General features: G+C 42.7%; 1 protein-coding gene across 1 annotated transcript in view; it reads left to right on the top strand.

Annotated features, from left to right (window-relative positions):
• SPON1 (spondin 1) overlaps window positions 1–20,063 on the top strand; it is a 261,395-nt gene that overhangs the window by 20,163 nt on the left and 221,169 nt on the right. The window contains 1 exon segment of the mRNA XM_030331303.2: window positions 202–308. Coding sequence (XP_030187163.1) covers window positions 202–308 — 107 coding nt within the window.

A 20,063-nucleotide genomic window follows, 5' to 3' on the forward strand; every position in this document is an offset into this window, starting at 1 on the left:
TTTTGCATGTTCTGAAATGTAAGGAGGAACGGGATGGAGAGCAAAAGTTCACTACTCAAAGGAATGAGGCTTTTCCACTGTCTGCTGCCCCCCCCCAACCCACAGGTCTGGCTTGTTGATGGAGAACTCACCAACATTCATTTGTCAGATGGAAGCCAGCTGATTCCTGTGCTTATGATCTGCTTTCTCCTCTCTCCACAGTAACCCTTTCAGCTGCCCCACCGTCCTACTTCAGAGGATTCACATTAATTGCCCTCAAAGAGAACAGAGAGGGTGATAAGGAAGAAGACCATGCTGGGACCTTCCAGGTAAGACTCCTCTGGGCTCCTCTGTTGCCCTCGTGCCCTTGTGGGTAAAAGCTAGGGGAAAGAAGGACATACTGAGGAGCTTGAGTGACAGTAGAGGTACAGGTGTCTGAGGTAGCTTCTCGGGAAGTTCCCTTGACCTTGGATCAGATGGGCCAGGATTGAAGGACCCATAATGGTATAGGCGGCAAATGTCTCAAGCTTGCTTCCAGGCCTTCAGGATTGGCCACCAGGAAGGGATCTTCTCTGGACTCCCAGTGCCTGGGGGACTGCAGACAGCCCAGCACAGTGAGAGCACTTAGAGCCCTGGCGGGCCTGGCTGTTTTTCCCGAGAGCCATTTGTGATTGACTGGCAAGTCCCAAGTATAAACGGAACAAGAGCTTAGGATGGCCAGACTGGAAGGAATTCAAAGCATAGGCGAAGGACTATTAAGGGAACGAAGAGATTGATTTATGAGAGGAGATTAAAAGAATTAAACATGCTTTGCTTGGCTAAATGAACAGGGCTGAGTGTGAGAGGTGGTAATGGTCTTTAAATGTCAGTCCTCACAGAACAACCTTCTCCAGGGGAGGCTGCGTTTGACTTTGTACAAAAGGGCACGGCCAGACGAAAGTGGGTCAAGAGAAGAAAGAGAATCTCAAAGGCAAGGGCCCTGACAGTGAGTCATATTTCACCGTGGAATATTCTTCCAAGGGAAGTGGCGGGAACATCATCCCCTTTCAGAGGTTTAGAAAAAGGCCATCCAGTCGTCAGAACATGTCCCAGAAGGACTGGGGCCATCCTAGGAGGAGGCCTGGCCAAATTTGCCGCAACCATTTCTCATCTCAAATTTCCATTGTTCTAGAATCCATTTTTATCTGACGTTTGCAAACTCAGGAAAAAAAAAAAAAAAAGAGCTCAAGAAAAATACTTAACACCCATAGCTGACTGCTGGGGAATGCTAGTATAAGTTGTGGGCTCCACAGAGGGCCCTGCCCCAAAATATCTCCCCCATCTAAGGACATCTTTAATCCTTTGTAGCCAGGTTGTCATTTTGAATCGTGTGTTAAACAAAAAAAATTTTTTTAATGTTTGTTTATTTTTGAGAGAGAGAGAGACAGAATATAAGCAGGGGAAGGGCAGAGAGAGAGGGAGACACAGAATCTGAAGCAGGCTCCAGGCTCTGAGCTGTCAGCAAAGAGCCTGATGCAGGGCCCAATCTCACAGACTGCTAGATCATGACCAGAGCCAAAGTCAGACACTTCACTGACGGAGCCACTCAGGTGCCCCATTGAATCCTGTGTTTTAAAAAATGTCCATTGTTTTGTATTCTGGGTCTCTGGCCTAGTAGGGCTGTTAATTCCATACTCATTGTGATGTTCTTCTGTGTACCTAGGTGGCAGGAACCTTCTTGGCATATATCTGAAGGAGTCACCCAGTTGTAATACCAAGGATGCCCAGCATTTTCTGGGTTCTTACCGTGTGCCAGCTATTAGGTTTAGTTCTTTGTCTTGTTTTGGTTTATCTCATCTTAATTTAATTGGTGTACTTACTTTAATTCTCCAAACAGCCAAATGGATAGAAACTAGTATCCCTATTTTATGGATCAGGAAATTGAAACTAGGAAGATTGAGTCATTTGCGTAAACACCTAGTAAATAGTAAGGTCAGGTTCCTCTACCAGATGTCTGATTCCAGAGACTAAATTGTTTCGTTTCTGAATAGTACCTAATAAGCTCCTGGAACAAGTGTATTCGGACAGTGTATCAGTAAGGTTGTCATGATAGGGAAAGGAAGATTCATGCATGCGTTCAGCCCGTAAAGCATTGAAATAAATTCCCCTGGTCCTTGTTGTGCTAATTTACCTGGAGGTGTGGATGATTTATCAGATTCAGATGAGAGATCTGGGTACCTGAGTGTCAGGAGGGGTAAAGTTCTAAGTGGGGAAAAGGTAGAGGGTGGGATGGGGGAAGAGTGACCTTAATTGTCACCCGAACAAAATGTATCTGCTTTAAAATGGTGCTTAGAGGGGCGCCTGGGTGGCTCAGTCGGTTCGCCGTCTGACTTCGGCTCAGGTCATGATCTCACCGTCCGTGGGTTCGAGCCCCGCATAGGGCTCTGTGCTGACAGCTCGGAGCCTGGAGCCTGCTTCCAACTCTGTGTCTCCCTCTCTCTCTGCTCCTCCCCCACTCAAGCTCTATCTCTGTCTCTCTCAAAAATAAATAAACATCAAAATGGTGCTTAGAAATATATACTCAAAACAGTTGAAACCAGGGATTCAAATAGGTATTTGTACAGCCATGTTCATAGCAGCACTATTCACAACAGCCAAATGTAGAAACAACCCAAACATCTCCTGATGGATGATTTGGCTAAACAAATGTGATGTATACATACAGTGCAATATTAATTCTTGAAAAGGAAGGACATTCTAACACATGCTATATGTAACATAGATGAACCTTGAAGACATTGTGCTAAGTGAAATAAACTAGTCACAAAAAAGGACAAAATACTGTATGGTTCCACTTATGTGAGGACCTAGAATAGTCAAATCCAGAGAAACAGAAAGTCGAATGGTAGTTGCCAGGGGCTACAGGGGAGAAGGGAGTAAGGAATTCTTGACGAACAGAGAGTTTGGGTTTGGGAAGATGAAAACAATTCTGGAGATAGATGGTGAATGATGGCTGCACAAAAATATAGAGTGTACTTAATGTCAGTGAACTATACACTTAAAAATGGTTAGAATGGTAAATTTTATTTATATTCTTCCCCTCCCCCCCCCGCCACCGCCACACACACACAAAGGATGCCTGAGTCAGACCTAATGGGGACACGATGTGGAGTTAGGCCTGATGAGGATGTGGCTGCTTTCTTTAAAGGCTATTCTGTTTTAATTCAATAAACTGATAGTCCTTCCCAACCCACTGTCGTTTCTACTCAGCTAAATCTTGGTCCTTTCAGCTGATCGGCGAATACAGGGCCCTGCTCACAGTGGGCAGTGAGTAAATGTCTGCTGAATGAATAAATGAGCAAATTATTCTTTCTACTCGTATCTGTTACTCAGTCCTTTTCAGAACTCCTGTCTCTTTACCCATCTCTCCTTCTTCCTTCTCTTGGAGCTTCGCACATGCTTTCATGTTGCATCGCAGTGATTCTCCGAGTGTGGTCTCTGGACCAGCAGCATCAGCACCACTGGGGGACCTTGTTAGAAATAAAAAATCTCGGGTCCCACCCAGCCCTACTGAATGAGGCACTCACAGGCCGCGACCTGTGTTTTAACAAGCGCTCAGGGTGAATCCAGTGTCTGCTCGAGTTTGAGAGCCGATGTTGAAATGAGGCACAGATCCAGCCCATCCAACACGAACTCCTCCATCATCACATCAACGTATCTGTCTGCTGCCATATATCCTATCGCTTCCACCAGCCCTTGAGGAATCAAAGTGAGAAACAAACACAAAAAAATGCCTCGCGGACAATAATAATGCCTGTGTGCCAGGTACCATTCTAGGTGCTTTACATTTATTAACTCATCACGATGAGCTAGCACTGTTACCCTGTCTTTCACAGATGAGGGAATTGTGGCACAGAGCAATTAAGTAACTTTCTTAAGACCGCTCAGCTCTAAGTGATAAAGCTGGGATTCAAACTCAGGCAGTCTGGCCCCAGATCCCTACTCCCTCCACGCTCTACACTGCCTCTCAACGTGTACGTGTTGAGTGAAAATATGAGGGTCTACTATGACTTTTTTATGGTGGTAGTCTCTGTGCCAAGGGCTTTATATGCATTATCTTACTTAATTCTCATAGCAACCCTGTGAGGTCAGTACTGTTACCGCCATTTTCCAGAGGATGGAACTGAGTCTCCAAGGTGCTAAGTGAATTGACCAAAGTAATCCAACATGTACATGGGGGAAGGGACAAACGCCATGCCGGTGATTTTCTCACACTTCATCTCCCCGCCCCCGCCCTGCCCTTGGACATTAAATGCACACTCCACCTGGGTTCCCCTTGCACGGCGCATGCCATCTTGTCTTTCCTGCTTCCCTGTGGTCTCTGTACTTGCCTCTCCCACGGCAGCCTACAAGTCTTCTCTCTCCACCAAAGCTGTCATCTTTGGAGTCACTCGCTTATTCGTGGGCATTCACGCAGTGTCTCCTATACGCCAGGCACTGGGGTAACAACGGTGACAAAAACAGGCACGGCTCTGCCCTCCCGGAGTACAGTGTCCTCCGTGCAACTGCACCTTAAAAATTACCTCTGCTGCCAGCAGGCATAGTAGAAAGTCATCCGTTGGAACCCGAGCAGGTGACCAGAAGCTACAAACGCCACGGAGATTTTCAAAACACATACATAGTGATTAACACATCTGTAGAAGCACTTCTTTGTTGACACCTTCGCTCCAGATACAACAGTCTCGAGACCCTAACAACAACAAAATTCTGATACTCTTTCAATCTGGTTAAAGATTACATTCTTCGTTCTGAAAGTGACTCGGAGGATGCGTGGTTCTGCTGCATGAGTGAGCCCTTACGCAGAGAATACAGACTCACCAGGTACAAACAAGTGTGAATTTTAATGCCCCTTTAGACTCAGTGGGGGAGGGAATGGGGCCGCAGGGTAAGGGGTTATGCTCTCACCACGTGGCCAGACCCAGGAAGAAGGGGGTGGGGCTGCCCATCTGCTTCCAGCAAGGCAGCCTGGGCACAGACTGGGGAATCTGTCTCTGGCTGCCAGAAGGGAGAGACAGGGGAATCTCTCTTTGATGAGCGAGTTGGGTGTACTTATGGGTAATTGAAAGTGACAAGGAATGCAGGGGTTGGACTGCCTGCACAAAAGTAACCCACTAATCCTTTAAAATTGTATTGCTAAAACCGAACTGCTCCCTGGAATGCTCGTGGCCCAGCCAACTGTCCAGCTCATCGCTCCCTTCCTTCAGGTCTCTGCTCAGATGGCCCTTTCTCAGGGACGCCATCCGGATCCCCCTATTTGAAGCTTCCTCCTCCCCTTCAGTTCCCCGGCTGGATTTCCTATCCTTCCCCACTTAATTTTTGTCCTGTTGCCTTTATTGCCACACGATGTGCCATTTTACTTGTCGACTTGAGTATTATCTGCCCCCTTCCATTAGATTCTGAGCTCCTCAAGGCAGGGGGTTTTATCTGTCTTGTTTGCTGAAGGGTTGTTTGCCTGAGAAGATCCCTTGTCAATACCATACAAACAAGTATCTTTTTAATAACTAATTATTCCATATTCTTAATCACCTGTTTCTAAACTATTTTCATTATCTCTTCATTAACAATATGTATTAGCATCTAATGGGTCCTGAGCTACACTAGAAGCTCAGAGAGGTTCTAAAAATAAAATGCTGTTGCAAGCCCATCCTTAGGAATTTTCTTAGTTTGTAGGAAAACTTTCTTTTGTTATGGTCATCTGAACTTAATCATGCCCCTTAAAAGACTAGGATTTTTCAATGTGCTATTCACTATTATAAATAATGGAGTAAAAACAGGTTTTGGGTTGTTTTTTTTTTTTTTTTGCATATGCCTTTCTTTGTTTGGTATTATTTTGGTAGAATAGATTCCCAGAACTCTAATTACATACACAAAGGATGTGGACTTTTTAATGTTTTTGATATATGTTGATTGCAAAGGTGATTATAACACTCCTGTCAGCGCTCCTTCCAACAGCCTGATCTGGGCTTGTCATCATGGTAACCACACCCACTGATGGGAAGGGACACATATATTCCCATATCAGGACTAGGCATCAGAGGACTTGGGCAGGTCAAATTGATTAACCAGCTGTAGCAAGATGAAAGCTAATGGAGGAACACAGAAAGTCACTTACTTAGATCCAAATAACCAATTGCACGTGTACAAGAAGAGATACTTGGACTTATGGCAGCGCATTAAACAAACAACAACAAAAATACCCTAGGGTTTTTAGTTGCCTGTAAGTTCAGAATGAGTCATCTATTGAGAAAGGACCATGAAAAGCTAATGAGGTCTTAGGACGCGTCATAGGTGCATGAACACAGGAGTCAGATTGTTTTGTGGGATTATTATTTTTTAAATTTATTTTAGAGAAAGAGAGCATGTGAGTCAGGGAGAGGGACAGAGAGAGAAAGAAAGAACTCCAAGCAGGGTTCATGCTCAGTGGGGAGCCCAACACAGGGCTCGATCCTATGACCCTGAGATCATGATGTGAGCCATAATCAAGAGTCAGATGCTCAGCTGACTGAGCCACTTGGACGCCCTATGTCTTATGGGATTCTTAATCCCTCCTGAGTGAGCTCACAATATTCTCTTTCTTCATATATAGAATACACCTTTCTAGTGAATGAATATTACAGTGTAAAATATACAGTGTTTTCTTTCATTCATTTGTTTATTCAGATATTTCCTTAGCATTCAGACCACTCTGCACTTTTCCTTCAGAGTGTTTTTGTTTAACATTTCTCTGCACCTACCAAATTGTAGGGCAAAATCATATGTGTTTTGTTCACTAGTATATTTCTAACCACCAGCACCATACCTGGCACATGGTAGACACTCAATAAATGTTAGCTGAGATGAAACATTTCATTAGCTGTGAAAGGCAACATACTAGGCTCTGAGCGTATTGAGATGAATAATTAAGGCCTGGTGCCTGGTATCAGGTGGTCAGGATCTACAGCAGAACTTGCCAACCCTGGTGGATCCCAAGTGGGTTATTGGAGCACCTAGATATTTACTTGTTTAGATATTGGGGCGGACTCATTTGTTTACCCTAGGGAAATTCTATCGTTTCCTGCATGTGACACAGAGTAAGCCAACTGCACATGCACAAGAAGAGAGACTTTCATTTACGGCAGCACGTTCAGCAGGCAGATAAGAACGATATAGAAAGGACCATTTTTGGGGCGCCTGGGTGGCGCAGTCGGTTAAGTGTCCGACTTCAGCCAGGTCACGATCTCGCGGTCCGTGAGTTCGAGCCCCGCGTCAGGCTCTGGGCTGATGGCTCAGAGCCTGGAGCCTGTTTCCGATTCTGTGTCTCCCTCTCTCTCTGCCCCTCCCCCGTTCATGCTCTGTTTCTCTCTGTCCCAAAAATAAATAAACGTTGAAAAAAAAATTTTTTTAATAAAAAAATAAAAAAGAAAGGACTGTTTTTGCAACATGCTAGGCACTAGAATTGCTGCATGTGTGACAATAAGAAAACAGTCATTTTCAGGAAGTGAGGAGGGAGTGCTGATTTGAGAGGAGAGAAAAGACGTTCATAGAGGTGATTACTTTGAGTTGTCTCTTTGGGTGGTTCAAGCTTACAGGTGCACGGGGGGTGACAATGAAGGGTATGTGTGAAGTCCACTCTACTGTTTCCTCAGACCTCTATTTTAAAACTTTCCCTACTTAATGTTTCACTGCATCTTCTTTGATTAGTGCATAGAGCCCAGCAGGGACACAGTAAGTTTTCTTACATGAATGAATGAATGAAGGAATGAACGGACGAACGAACGAACGAACTAGGGCATAAAAGACATGCTATGGCCAGCCCCTTCTCTTCAGGAATTCACTCAGGGTAAAATGCCTCTGTGAAGATGTGATCCTAAAAGAACCATCAAAAGAACACATTTTAAAGGCAATGGCAGGACCTCTTATTCGATACTTCGTTTTCTTTTTTTTAATTGCCATCTGAAATCATTTGTAAGGAGAGTGAGAAGCAGCTTGCCTTGTGAGTGCCTGGGGTACACATGGGGTCCTCAGGCTGCTACAGCCCCGATCTCTGGTGCCTGCTACCAGGAAGGATGAAAAGCAGTTTCCTTCCAAGCAAGCAAGCCCTGAGTCTGAGAACCAGATGCTCTATGGGGAGGAACAGCAGAGCACACACCCTTGTTTTGTGTTGGAAAATACAGAAAAGGATAAATACAGAGGGTGGTGAAGACGAAATAAAAAATGTCCTCTTATAACATAGAGATAATCACTATTAACATTTGGGTACATTTCCTTCCAGATTTTAAATATATATGCGTATATGTAGTTGCTCAACAAATATTGGAACCAAACTATATATAGGATCTTATGACCTCTTTTATTTTTAATGAACATTATATTATGAGTATATTTCAATACAATTAAACATTATTCCACAGCATGAATTTTAATGACTTTATAATACTCCACTATTCCGTTGAATTATAATTTATTCCACCATTCCTCTGTTGTTGGGCACGATAGGTTCCAGTTGTTTTCATTTTTCCTCTTTCGTTATAAAAAAAAAAACCCACTGCAATGAACACAACACATAAATCATTGTTAACATCTGTGACCATTTCCCTATTATCAATTTCAAGAATTACATTACAGGGTTGAACTAATGTCTCCCTCCCTCTCTTTCTCTCTGCACACACACACGCACACATGTGTGCATGTATATATTAGCTCCTCTATTTCTAAAAGGGGACATTTGGAATTAGTGTCACTGGTAGGCACATGGATTATTATGACAGGAGAAAGCATTCCTGTTTCTAGGCTGATTTTCTTCCTCAAAAAGGACTCTTTATCTCATTATTTCTTCCAATTCTAGCTTAACTTGTCTAGTTAGAATATACGTTGGGTGTGCGGAAAGAACGTGGTTTCGGAGTCAGCGGGCCCGGGCTCAAATTCTGCCTCCACCAGCTGGGTGAAGAAGTCACTTAATTTCTTTGACTCGTAGCTCCTTCATCTATAAAGTAGGGATGAGAAAGGTTATTTTGAGAATCAGATGAGCTACTTTATGTAAAGTTCCCAGATGGTGTCGGGATGTAATGGACCCTCAATCAATGTCTCTTCCTTCTGAGCCGGAAGCTTAGTAGGGTGCCCTTTCCACGTCTCTGTGGCCAGTGAATCACAAACCCCGTCCCTCTGTAGACGTGAGCAGACATCCCACCTTTGGTATAACCAACCAGCTGTCTTTTCGACCCCCAAGTGAGGGGAGGGACAGGCTTGTCTAATTCTTTCTATCTTCATTGTAATATGATTGGGAAGTCTATAAAGTAAAATGGGAAAACTTCACTGTTTCTGGATACATCATACCCAGTAAATAAAAATAAAACTCTGGTCCCTGAGGGTGCTAGGTGGTTGGCTGGGCTCCATTACTGGCTTTGTGACCTTCTCCCACACAGCAGTTTAACCAAAAATGGGTTCAAATTATACTTTGAGAAAGACAAATGCCGGGGAGGGGGGAGTGATGAGCAGACAGAGGAAACCACAACTATCACTTCCAGGTATGAAGTAGTCTAGTTGTTTATTTAATGCTCTCCCTCTTAGCTGTAGGTTCCATGAAAACAGGACAGTCCATTTCTTTCGTCCCCCGTGCTGGGTACAATGCCTGCCACACAACAGGCACTCAGTAAATACGTGTCACATAAATAAACCAATCTACTAAGTTCCTGTCAGTTTCTGACCCATCCCATGAGGTGGGCACTGTTCTCGTCCCCATCACGCAGGCCAGGTAATACCGAGGGAAATGGAAACCGTGACAAAGGGCACAGAGCCATAAATGGTGGTGAGCGAGGATGGAAACGTGAGGACAGACTCTGTGCCATTTTCTCTGTTCAGCATCTTGTGTGGCTACAGGAACAGAAGTGTGGGAGGGACAGACTGAAATCGACTGCTTGTCTCCTAAAATCTTCTCAGGGTTGTTCCAGAAAGCACACTGGGTTCATCACCTCACGGGTCCTTCTTGTGCTGTCATCCCCTGACACCCATATCTTACTTCCATCCCATTTGGAGTCTGTGCCCCTACCCCGTCTCCACGCTCTCTCACACTTGGCACATCCTTTATTCAGTCCTTCACACACTGTGGCTTAATGTGTTAAATCCCTGTTCGCCAACGAGATTCTGCAAAGAGACGGAAATCTGGGCCGTGGCCATCTCCGTATTCCCACGGCTTCCCCAAGGCTTGGCACTCTGGCCAGTTGATAAATGTTTCCCAAATTGATGGACGACTTGCTGCTGGAATTTTTGGCCCTCGTTTGCGGGCATTCGTTGGTCTCATGCTTTCTTGCATGGGAACTAGTATTGTTTTCCCATCTATCTTCTGAAAGGTCTAGAAATCATTTTCAAGTACGTCATAGAATTGTTTAGCAGACAACCTGTAACTCTTATTGCCTCCAAAGAACTTTTATCAGGTACGTGTCAAGTAGATGGAAAATGCCAGTAAGTCATGGCGTGGCCTTGTAATTCCCTCATCTTTGTTTTTCGCTTCTAAGTTTTTATTTTTCCATTTTTTTAAATGGAAGTGTAGTTGACACACAATGTTACACCAGTTCCAGGTGTACAACATTGTGATTTGATAACTACATACGTTATGCTCTGCTCCCTACAAGTGCAGCCACCATCTGTCCGCATATAACACTATTACAATATCATTGACTATATTCCCTATGCTATCCCTGTCATCCCTGTGACTTATTCCATAACTGGAAGCCTGCGTCTCCCACTATCCTTCATCCATTTTGTCCGTCCTCCCACCCTGCTCCCCTCTGAGAACCATCAGTTTGTTCTTTGTAGTTATATATTTATGTTCTTTATATTCGTATTTTGTTCTTTATATGTATGTATGTTTCTGCTTCTTGTTTGTGTTTTCATTCGTTTTGTGTTTTAGATTCCACACGGAAGCGAAATCACATGGTATTTGTCTGGCTGAATTATGATACCTTCTAGGCCCACCTGTGTTCTCACAAATGGCAAGATCTCATCCTTTTCTATGGCTGAGCAATATTCTATTGTTTATACAGATGCCACGTCTTCTTCATCCACCCATCCTTCCATCCATCGATAGACACGGGTTGCTCCCACATCTTCACTCTTGTAAATAATGCTGCAATAAACATAGGGGTGCAGATATCTTTTCAAATTAGTGTTTTTTGTTTTCTTTGGGTAAATACCCAGTAGTGGAATTACTGAATCATATGGTATTTCTATTTTTAATTAAAAAAATTTTTTTTAACGTTTATTTATTTTTGAGACAGAGAGAGAGACAGAGCATGAGTGAGGGAGGGGCAGATAGAGAGGGAGACACAGAATCCAAAGCAGGCTCTAGGTTCTAAGCTGTCAGCACAGAGCCCGATGTGGGGCTCGAACTCACCAACTGCGAGATCATGACCTGAGCCGAAGCTGGACGCTCAGCCGACTGAACCACCCAGATACCCCTCTATTTTTAATTTTTTGAGGAACCTCCATGCTGTTTTTCACAGTGGCTGCACCAGTTTGTATTCCCACCAACAGTGCAAAGGGTTCCCCTTTCTCCACATCCTTGCCAACACGTGTTGTTTCTTGTATTGTCGATTTTAGCCATTCTGACAGGTGTGAGGTGTTATCTCGTTGTGGTTCTGATTTGCATTTCCCTGATGATGAGGGATGTTGAGCATATTTTCATTTGTATGTCTTCTCTGGAAAAATGTCTATTTAGGTCTTCTGCCCATTTTTTAAGTTTATTTATTTATTCAAGAGAGAGAAAGAGCATGAGAGAGAAAGAGCAGGGCAGGGGCAGAGAGGGAGAGAGAATCCTAAGCAGGCTCTGCACTCTCAGCCTGATGTGGGGCTTGAACTCATGAACCATGAGATCGTGACCTGAGCCAAAATCGAGAGTCAGATGCTTCATCAACTGAGTCCCCCAGGCACCCCTGTCTTCTGCCCATTTTTAATCAGATTATTTGTATTTTGGTGTTCAGTTGTATAAGTTCTTTATATATTTTGGATATTAACCCCTTGTCATATATATCATTTGTAAATATCTTCTCCCATTCAGTAGGTTGCCTTTTCATTTTGTTGATGGTTTCTTTTGTGGTCCAAAAGTTTTTTATTTGGACATAGTTTTCATAATTTTCTTTTGCTTTTGTTTCCCTTGCCTGAGGAGACATCTCTAAAAAATTTTTCTGTGGCTAATGTCAAAGAAATTACTGCCTATGTTTTCTTCTAGGGAATTTATGGTTTCATGTCTTACATTTAGGTCTTTAATCCATTTTGAGTTTAGTTTTGTGTATGGTAAAAGAAAGTGGTCCATTTTCATTCTTTTGCATGTAGTTGTCCAGTTTTCCCAGCACTGTTTATCGAAGAGACTGGTCTTTCCCCATTGTATATCCTTGCCTCCTTTGTCATATATCAATTGGCCATATAAGCATGGGTTTATTTCTGGGCTCTCTATTATGTTCCTTGCTCTATGTCTGTTTTTGTGCCAGTACCATACTGTTTGGATTACTACAGCTTTGCAATATATCTTAAAATCTGTGATTGTGCTACCTCCAACTTTGTTTTTACTTCTCAAGATTGTTTTGCCTATTAGGTTTTTTTTGGTGATTCCATACAAGTTTTAGTATTATTTGTCCTAGTTCTATGAAAAATGCTGTTGGTATTTTGATAGAGATTGCATTGAATCTGAAGATTGCTTTAGATAGTATGGAAATTTTTCACTACATGAATTATTCCATATCTTTCCATTTGTTTGTATCCTCTTCAAAAGAATTTTTATAATTTATGTATTAAGTAGCTTAAAAATGCCAATAAGTCACTGTGTGGCCTTATAGTCCCCTCATCTTTAAAATGAAAATACTGAGTCTCCATTCCAGATCTAATTACTTTATGGGCTAGATTTTAATTCTGGTGTTACAAACATTTAAGCCATCTGTTTGCTTTTTAAAATAGAGTTAAAAAAATAATAACAAATAAATAAAATAGAGTTAAATCCAGAGAGTGAATGGATCATAGTTTATTTAAACAGTAGCCTATTGAAGGAAATTTAGGTAAATTTTTAAAATATTAGAAATAATTTTTATAAAGAAAACCATTTTTATTTATTTATTCAACAAATATTATTAACACTAGCTTGTACAGGCATGTTCTAAGCTGTGAGAATATAGCTATGATCAAACAGACAAAAATCCCTGCCCGATGAACATTGCTTTTTTTTTTTTAATGTTTATTTTTGAGAGAGAGAGGATGAGCAGGATAGAGGCAGAAAGAGAAGGGAACAGAGGGTCTCAAGCAGGCTCTGTGCTGATAGAAGAGAGCCCAGTTGGGGCTTGATCTCATGAACTGGAAGATCGTGACCTGAACCTAAGTCAGATGCTTAACCAACTAAGCCACCCAGGTGCCCCTGAACATTGCTTTTCTATATTTTAAGTCATATTCATGGATAGAACCCAAAGTTTCTGTACCAGATACTTTTTAGGCTCTTGATGTATATTAAAACACTTTCTGTCACACCTGATCAAGTAGGAATTTGAGTAGGAGCCTGACTCAGAGCTTACTTTTAGAAAGTATGTATAACCTTTGCCAAGTTATTCTTTGTGTGCCCCCTTGGACACAAAACTGTCCCTCCATTTGACCCCAGCTGATACCTGAAGTTCCACAATCCTTTGTTTGTGGGAGACCAGAGTATTGGCTAGAAGGAGTCCCCATCATTTACCACATGGTTACTAAACCACAATTTACAAGTCCCATTCTTGTGTAGTTACCTTTTTTTTTTTTTTTTTACATTTTTACAATGTTTTTATTTATTTTGAGAGAGATAGATAGAATATGACCAGGGGAGGGGAATAGAGAGAGAGGGAGAGAGAGAGGGAGACGCAGAATCTGAAGCAGGCTCCAGGCTCTGAGGTGTCAGCACAGAGCCCGATGTGGGGCTTGAACTCACGAACCATGAGATCATGACCTGAGCCGAAGTCCAACTCAACCGACTGAGCTACCCTGGGTGCCCCTCAAAGGTCATTTTTGTCAAAGCATCCATTTCTGACCACATCTTATAAAACAATACCTGTATCACTCAATCCCATTTATCCTGCTTTAGTTCTCTTTATTTGACTTATCACCATCTGACATGTTATAACTTGTGGGTTACTAGCTAGTTTTCCTCACTACAATATCAACTCCATGAAAGTAGGGACACTGCTTTGTTAAGCACTGTATCTGTTCCGTACTGTCACAGTGCCTGGCACATAGTAGGCATTTAATAAACAGCTGTCAATTTCTTAGGTGTGCCTTTTAAAATTCAGCCCTAAAATAAGTTGTTCTTTTTGACAATGGAATGACACTGACGGTATGGTAAAGACAAGGATTCTGGAACCAACTTTTCACCCCTTTCCTTCTCAAAGTCAGCTGACATCCCAGGGTTTCTTCATATGCATCTATATGAGGACACACACGCTTATACACACCTCCTAGCCTCTTTCCAAAGCAGCCTATACTTGTACAGATGCCTTTCTGGCTTCCTGGTACAGGACCTTGCCTGAATCCCAATTTAATGTTATCATCTTTGTGGCAACATAGCCACTCACCCCCTCACTGACTGCATAAGTTTGGGCCACTTAATTTAACCTTGCTAAGCTTCAGTTTCCTTGCCTGTCAGTTTGGAAAAATACTAACTCGGAGAGTTGTAAAGATTAGATAAGGATCTCCAGTTTCTGCTTTGACATAGAGCTTGGAAGTCCACTCCTGTCCTCACAAGAAAAAAGCTGAAAAATTGAAAATCAAGAACTCTAATTATATCCATCAGTGAATTGAGGACACAAGACAAACGGCCCCCTCCTTGCCCCCAACCTGGAGAGACAGGGGCTACTGAGAATCATAGCTTATCAGGAGCAGAAGTTGCTGGAGACAGTAACTGATGGGGACACTTAAATGGTCACTGACAGATAGCTACAGGCTGAGTATAGACTACCTTGAGAGTTAAACCCCTTGGAGCCCAATATTAAGGGATCTCAACACTTCAGTGAATTAAAAAAAATTTTTAAATTGTTTGTTCATTTTTTTAATCTTTATTTATTTTTGAGAGAGAGACAGAGCGTGAGCAGGGAAGGAGCAGAGAGAGAGGGAGACACAGAATCTGAAGCAGGCTCCAGGCCCCAAGCTGACAGCACAGAGCCCAACGCGGGGCTCAAACTCAAAAACCATGAGATCATGACCTGAGCCAAAGTCGGATGCTCAACCGACTGAGCCACCCAGGCGCCCCAAATGTTTGTTCATTTTTGAGGCAGAGAGAGAGAGACAGAGCATGAGTGGGGAAGGGGTAGAGAGAGAGGGAGACCCAGAATCTGAAGCAGGCTCCAGACTCTGAGCTGTCAGCACAGAGCCCAATGCAGGGGTCAGACTCACAGACCGCGAGATCATGACCTGAGCTGAAGTCGAGGGCTTAACTGACTGAGCCACCCAGGCGCCCCCACACTTTTGTGAATTTTACCTCTGGAAGCCCCACCATGTTCTCACCTGGTGAAGGTGAGAGAAAAATTTTCTCCTGCTTCAGGCAGAGGGAGGGAAACAATAACCATTTTGAAATATATCCAGAACAGTCTCCATAATAAGATCTGCCCTCAAAGGAGACTACCAGAGCCTTATCTGAGCTGGGAGAAGGACAATTAGCCAACTCTAGCCACCTCTAGCCTTCCTATCTCATATAAGGGGAGGAATAAAGGCTAAGAAACTTCTGAAAATCATAGCCAGAGACTCTGGCCCAGTAAGAAATCTGAGATTAATAATAAGGTTATAGACTGCTTCCCCTTCCCAATACCTTATTGTCTCATCAACAGGATTCCAGTATAATGACAATTTAAGAGGGAGTTTCTAGAGAAAACCAAAGATAATAGAGGAGACAGAAATAAAAATACTAGAGGGTATTGAAACCTCTGACACCTACAACCACAGCAAACGTTAAACACAGCCTAACTTCTAACCAGATAAACATGAAACTTCACACTAGCATTTTATTTATCTCAGTTCCTGTTATCCTATAGATCATCTCTGGCTTTCAACAGAAAATTACAAGGCATGCTAAAAGGCAAGAAAAAACACCATGAAGAGACAAAGCAAACAGCAGAACCAAACTTAGGGCAGAGATTTTGGAGTTATCAGACTAGGAATTTAAAATAACTGAATAATATGCTAAGCACCGTAAAGAAAAAAGGGTATAACATGCAAGAGCAGATGGTAATGTAAGCAAAGAATTTGAAATTCTAGGAAAGAATCAAAAGAAAATGCTAGAAGCCAAAAATACTGTAACAGGTAATGAATACCTTGGATGGACTCACCAGTAGATTGGACGTGGCCAAGGAAAGGATCAGTGAGCTTGAAGATATGTCAGTAGAGGTGTTCCAAGCTGAAATGCAAAGGTAAAAAAAAAAAAAAAAAGAATGGACAAAAAAAAGTTCAGAATATCGAAAAACTGTGGGACAATTACAAAAGGCATAACATAGGTACAATGGGAATACCAGACCAAAAAAATGAGAAAGGAGTAGAAGAAATGTTTGAAGATTAGATGAGCTAAATAAAAAAGACTTATCAAAGTACCTGGTACATACTATGTGATCAATAAATGATAGCTATTATAACTACCACTATCATCAATTGATAGATCCAAGTACCAGAAGAGCAAAGGAGGGTATGGATCAAAGACAACATTTTAGAGAGAACTTATTCTTAATTGGGGGGGGGGGAATACTTCTTTATTTGAGGGCAGGGCAAAGGCAAAGGAAATTGGTGAAAATATACAACAATTTGATGAATAAGAAATGAAGGTGATAGAGTTCACGTAGGATGCTCTCCATATAATTCAAACTTTAATAGTAATATCTCCCTCATGAGATTATTGAGAAGATCAAATAATATATAACACTGCTTTTCAAATTGTAGTGAACATCAGCATCTCCTGGGCTCTTGTTTATAATGCACCTCTCTAGGTCCCGACCCCGAGAATTTGATCCTACGCATGTAAGAGGGTGAGGAGCTGGGGCAGAGAGCCCTGCATTTTTAAGAAACACCCCAGGTAAATCTGGTACAGGTGCCTCACAGACCACGTTTCAAGAAGTGTATGGACATATTTGATTACAGCTTGACCAGAAACATGCTCAACAAGTGTTTTTCAAGTAGGGAGAGGCAGGCTCATCTGTAAAGGAGGTCAGGATGGGGCTGAGGACTGAGGAGTTGGAAGAGGCTGGGAACAAGGGCAGGAGTAAGTATGAAGTCCATAAGGTGAGCGGAAAGACTGCCCAGCGACAGAAAACACACGTTCCTAGGAGGAACCTTCAGACTAGATTTGTAATTGTCTCCATTAGTCCTCAAGAGCCTGGTTGCCGGAGCCAAGTGAACAGGTGATGTGATTTTCGCAGGGCTGACAAACCCAGGGGTACAATGGAAGATGGGAAGAGAAACGAGGTAGTGGTTGGAGGAGGGGGAACCAGGGCACCATTGAGGAGGCTGGTAAGGGTCCAGACTAGGGAGGAGGCAGTGCCTCTAGCATCTCCTATCATTAAAAAACCCAGAAGGTCCTAGCTCTGCACATCTCCCCCAACCATTACCTCATTTCTCTGCCCCCACTTCAAAGCCAAATATCTCAAGAGAGTGATGTCTATGCGTAGTTTTTCTTCCATCTTCACCATCCATTCACTTCTTAACCCCTTCAGCCTAGATTTAGCCCTGTTACTCCACTGAACTTGTTCTTCCAGCTTCTTCAGTGGTCTCCATGTTGTCAGTAGACCCTTCTCCATCATCTCCTTATATATCCTTCAACGTCAGAGAGGGCTAACCACTTGCTGTTTCCTAAAACACTCTCCTCTTGTGTCTTCCCAGTTTTATTTATTTTTCTTTCTGGCTCTGGCCGTGGCTTTGTTTGCTTCTTTTCTCTACCTGACCTGTAAATCTGTTTCTCAGACTTGGCACTGTTTACATTTGGGGTCAGATAATTCTTTGTTGCAGGCAGCTGTCCTGTGCATTGAAGGGTGTTTAGCAGCGTCCCTGGCTTCTACCCACTAAAGACCAGTAGCACCCTCCCACACACCAATTGTGATAATCCAGAAATTTTCCAGATGTTGTCAGATGCCCCCTGGAGACAAAACTGCCTTCACCAAGACCCACTGCTTTATTTTATTTTATTAAAATTTTTTAAAATGTTTATTTAATTTTTTTTGTTTTGAGAGAGAGAGACAGAGACAGAGCACAAGCAAGCAGGGGAGGGCCAGAGAGAGAGGGAGACTGAATCCAAAGCAGGATCCAAGCTGTTAGCACAGAGCCTGGTGTGGGGCTCCAACTCACAAGCTGCGAGATCATGACCTGAGCCAAAGTTGGATGCTTAACCGACTGAGCCACCCAGGCACCCTGAGACCCACTGCTTTAAATGTTGCACTCCCCCAAACTCAGTCCTGTGACTTTTCTGTCCTTTCTGTACAGTCTAAGTTCGGCTCATTCATTCCTATGGCTGTAAGCATCATCTACATGATAATGATGCCTATTTGTACTTCACTTAAACATTTGTTGCCCATTGCCTTATTCTAGGCTTTTTGAATTAGACAGCATGGATTTATTTATATATTATATACATATATATACATATGTGTGTATATATATATATGTATATATATATGTATATATGTATATATATATATATGTATATACACACATATATATTTTATTTTTAAGTAGGCTCCACATGAAGCCCAACATGGGGCACAACCCTGAGATCAAGACTTGAGCTGAGGCCAGGAGTCAGATACTTAACCAACTGAGCCACTCAGACACCCCACAGACCACATGGATTTAAATCCCTGTTCTACTCTTTGCTAACTGTGTAACTTGAGCCCTCCTACTTTCCATTCGTTTGTCTAAAAAAAATAGAAATAATGAAGAGGTTAAACGTACGAGAGACTGTCAGAATCCTTGGCACATAGTAAGTGGTTAAACATTAGTAATCATAACTTTTATAATCATTACCACAGCTCCTTAAGGGTAAGCACAACGGGCTTCTGAAGCACAAAAGAGGTGTGGTTATCCCCATTGGGTCCAGTAAAACACTGTTGACAGTTTAGAGCCTAAGAGAGTTGAGTTCAAATCCTCATTCTGCAACTCCATTCTGTGGCCTCTCTAAGCCCCTTTCTTCCTCCCTGTTAAATGGGAATAATAATAATCGTACCTACTTCACTGGATGAATCAAATGAGGCAATTCTAGGAAAAGGATTTAACACGATGTTTAATACATTGGAACTAATAAACATTGGCACTTATTATTAGGGGGAACATGGGAGAAGTTAATCTGTAGCTTAATTTCAAAGCTTGAGGGGAGGGTGGCACTGGCAGAGGGAAGAGGAAGGCCAAAAGATTAGAGGCAAGGAAAAGAGTGCTATGATCTGGGAATGGCAAGGATTTCCAGGTTGCTAGTGCATAGCTCTCATAGCTTCGCCGTGAGACGAAACTGGGGAAGGCCAGAATCTCAATGCCCCTTCATGCTAGTTTAAGGCTATGGACTTTATCCTTTTACCAACTTCAGATGGAAATGTATTTGTTGGCAAGGGGAGGAGAGTTTTAGACTAGGGAACAACAGTATAATTAATTATAATTAAATATGCATTCAGGGAAGATAACTCTCATCAATCTAGAAAAATTTGACAAATGTAAGACCAGAGACCAGAAGGCTGGTTATGAGATTGTGGCAAGAGCCCCAGGAGAGATGATGAGGCCCACTCATCAAAAGATGAATATTCGTGGCAGGCATTAAAGAGCTCACATGTTCAGGGTCCCTGACCTGTTGAATACTGGGGACAAATGAAGGCTGAGTAGGACTCTGAGGCTTCCTGCTTGGCATGGGTGGTAGGTGGCCAGTCCTTTGAGCCCTCTGCTGTCCTTCCATCTGACTGCCCCCTCCTCTCTTCTTGCCTCTGCTCATCTAAGTTCATTATCCCATTAACACTCATGCCATAGCCCAGAACCTCCTTATCCCTATCTTCACACCCACCTGGCCATACTCTCACCCTGAGTGAATATGTCTTCTGTTTCTTTGTGCTCAC

Source organism: Lynx canadensis, chromosome D1, assembly GCF_007474595.2.
Source record: "Lynx canadensis isolate LIC74 chromosome D1, mLynCan4.pri.v2, whole genome shotgun sequence".
Taxonomy (NCBI): Eukaryota; Metazoa; Chordata; class Mammalia; order Carnivora; family Felidae; genus Lynx; species Lynx canadensis.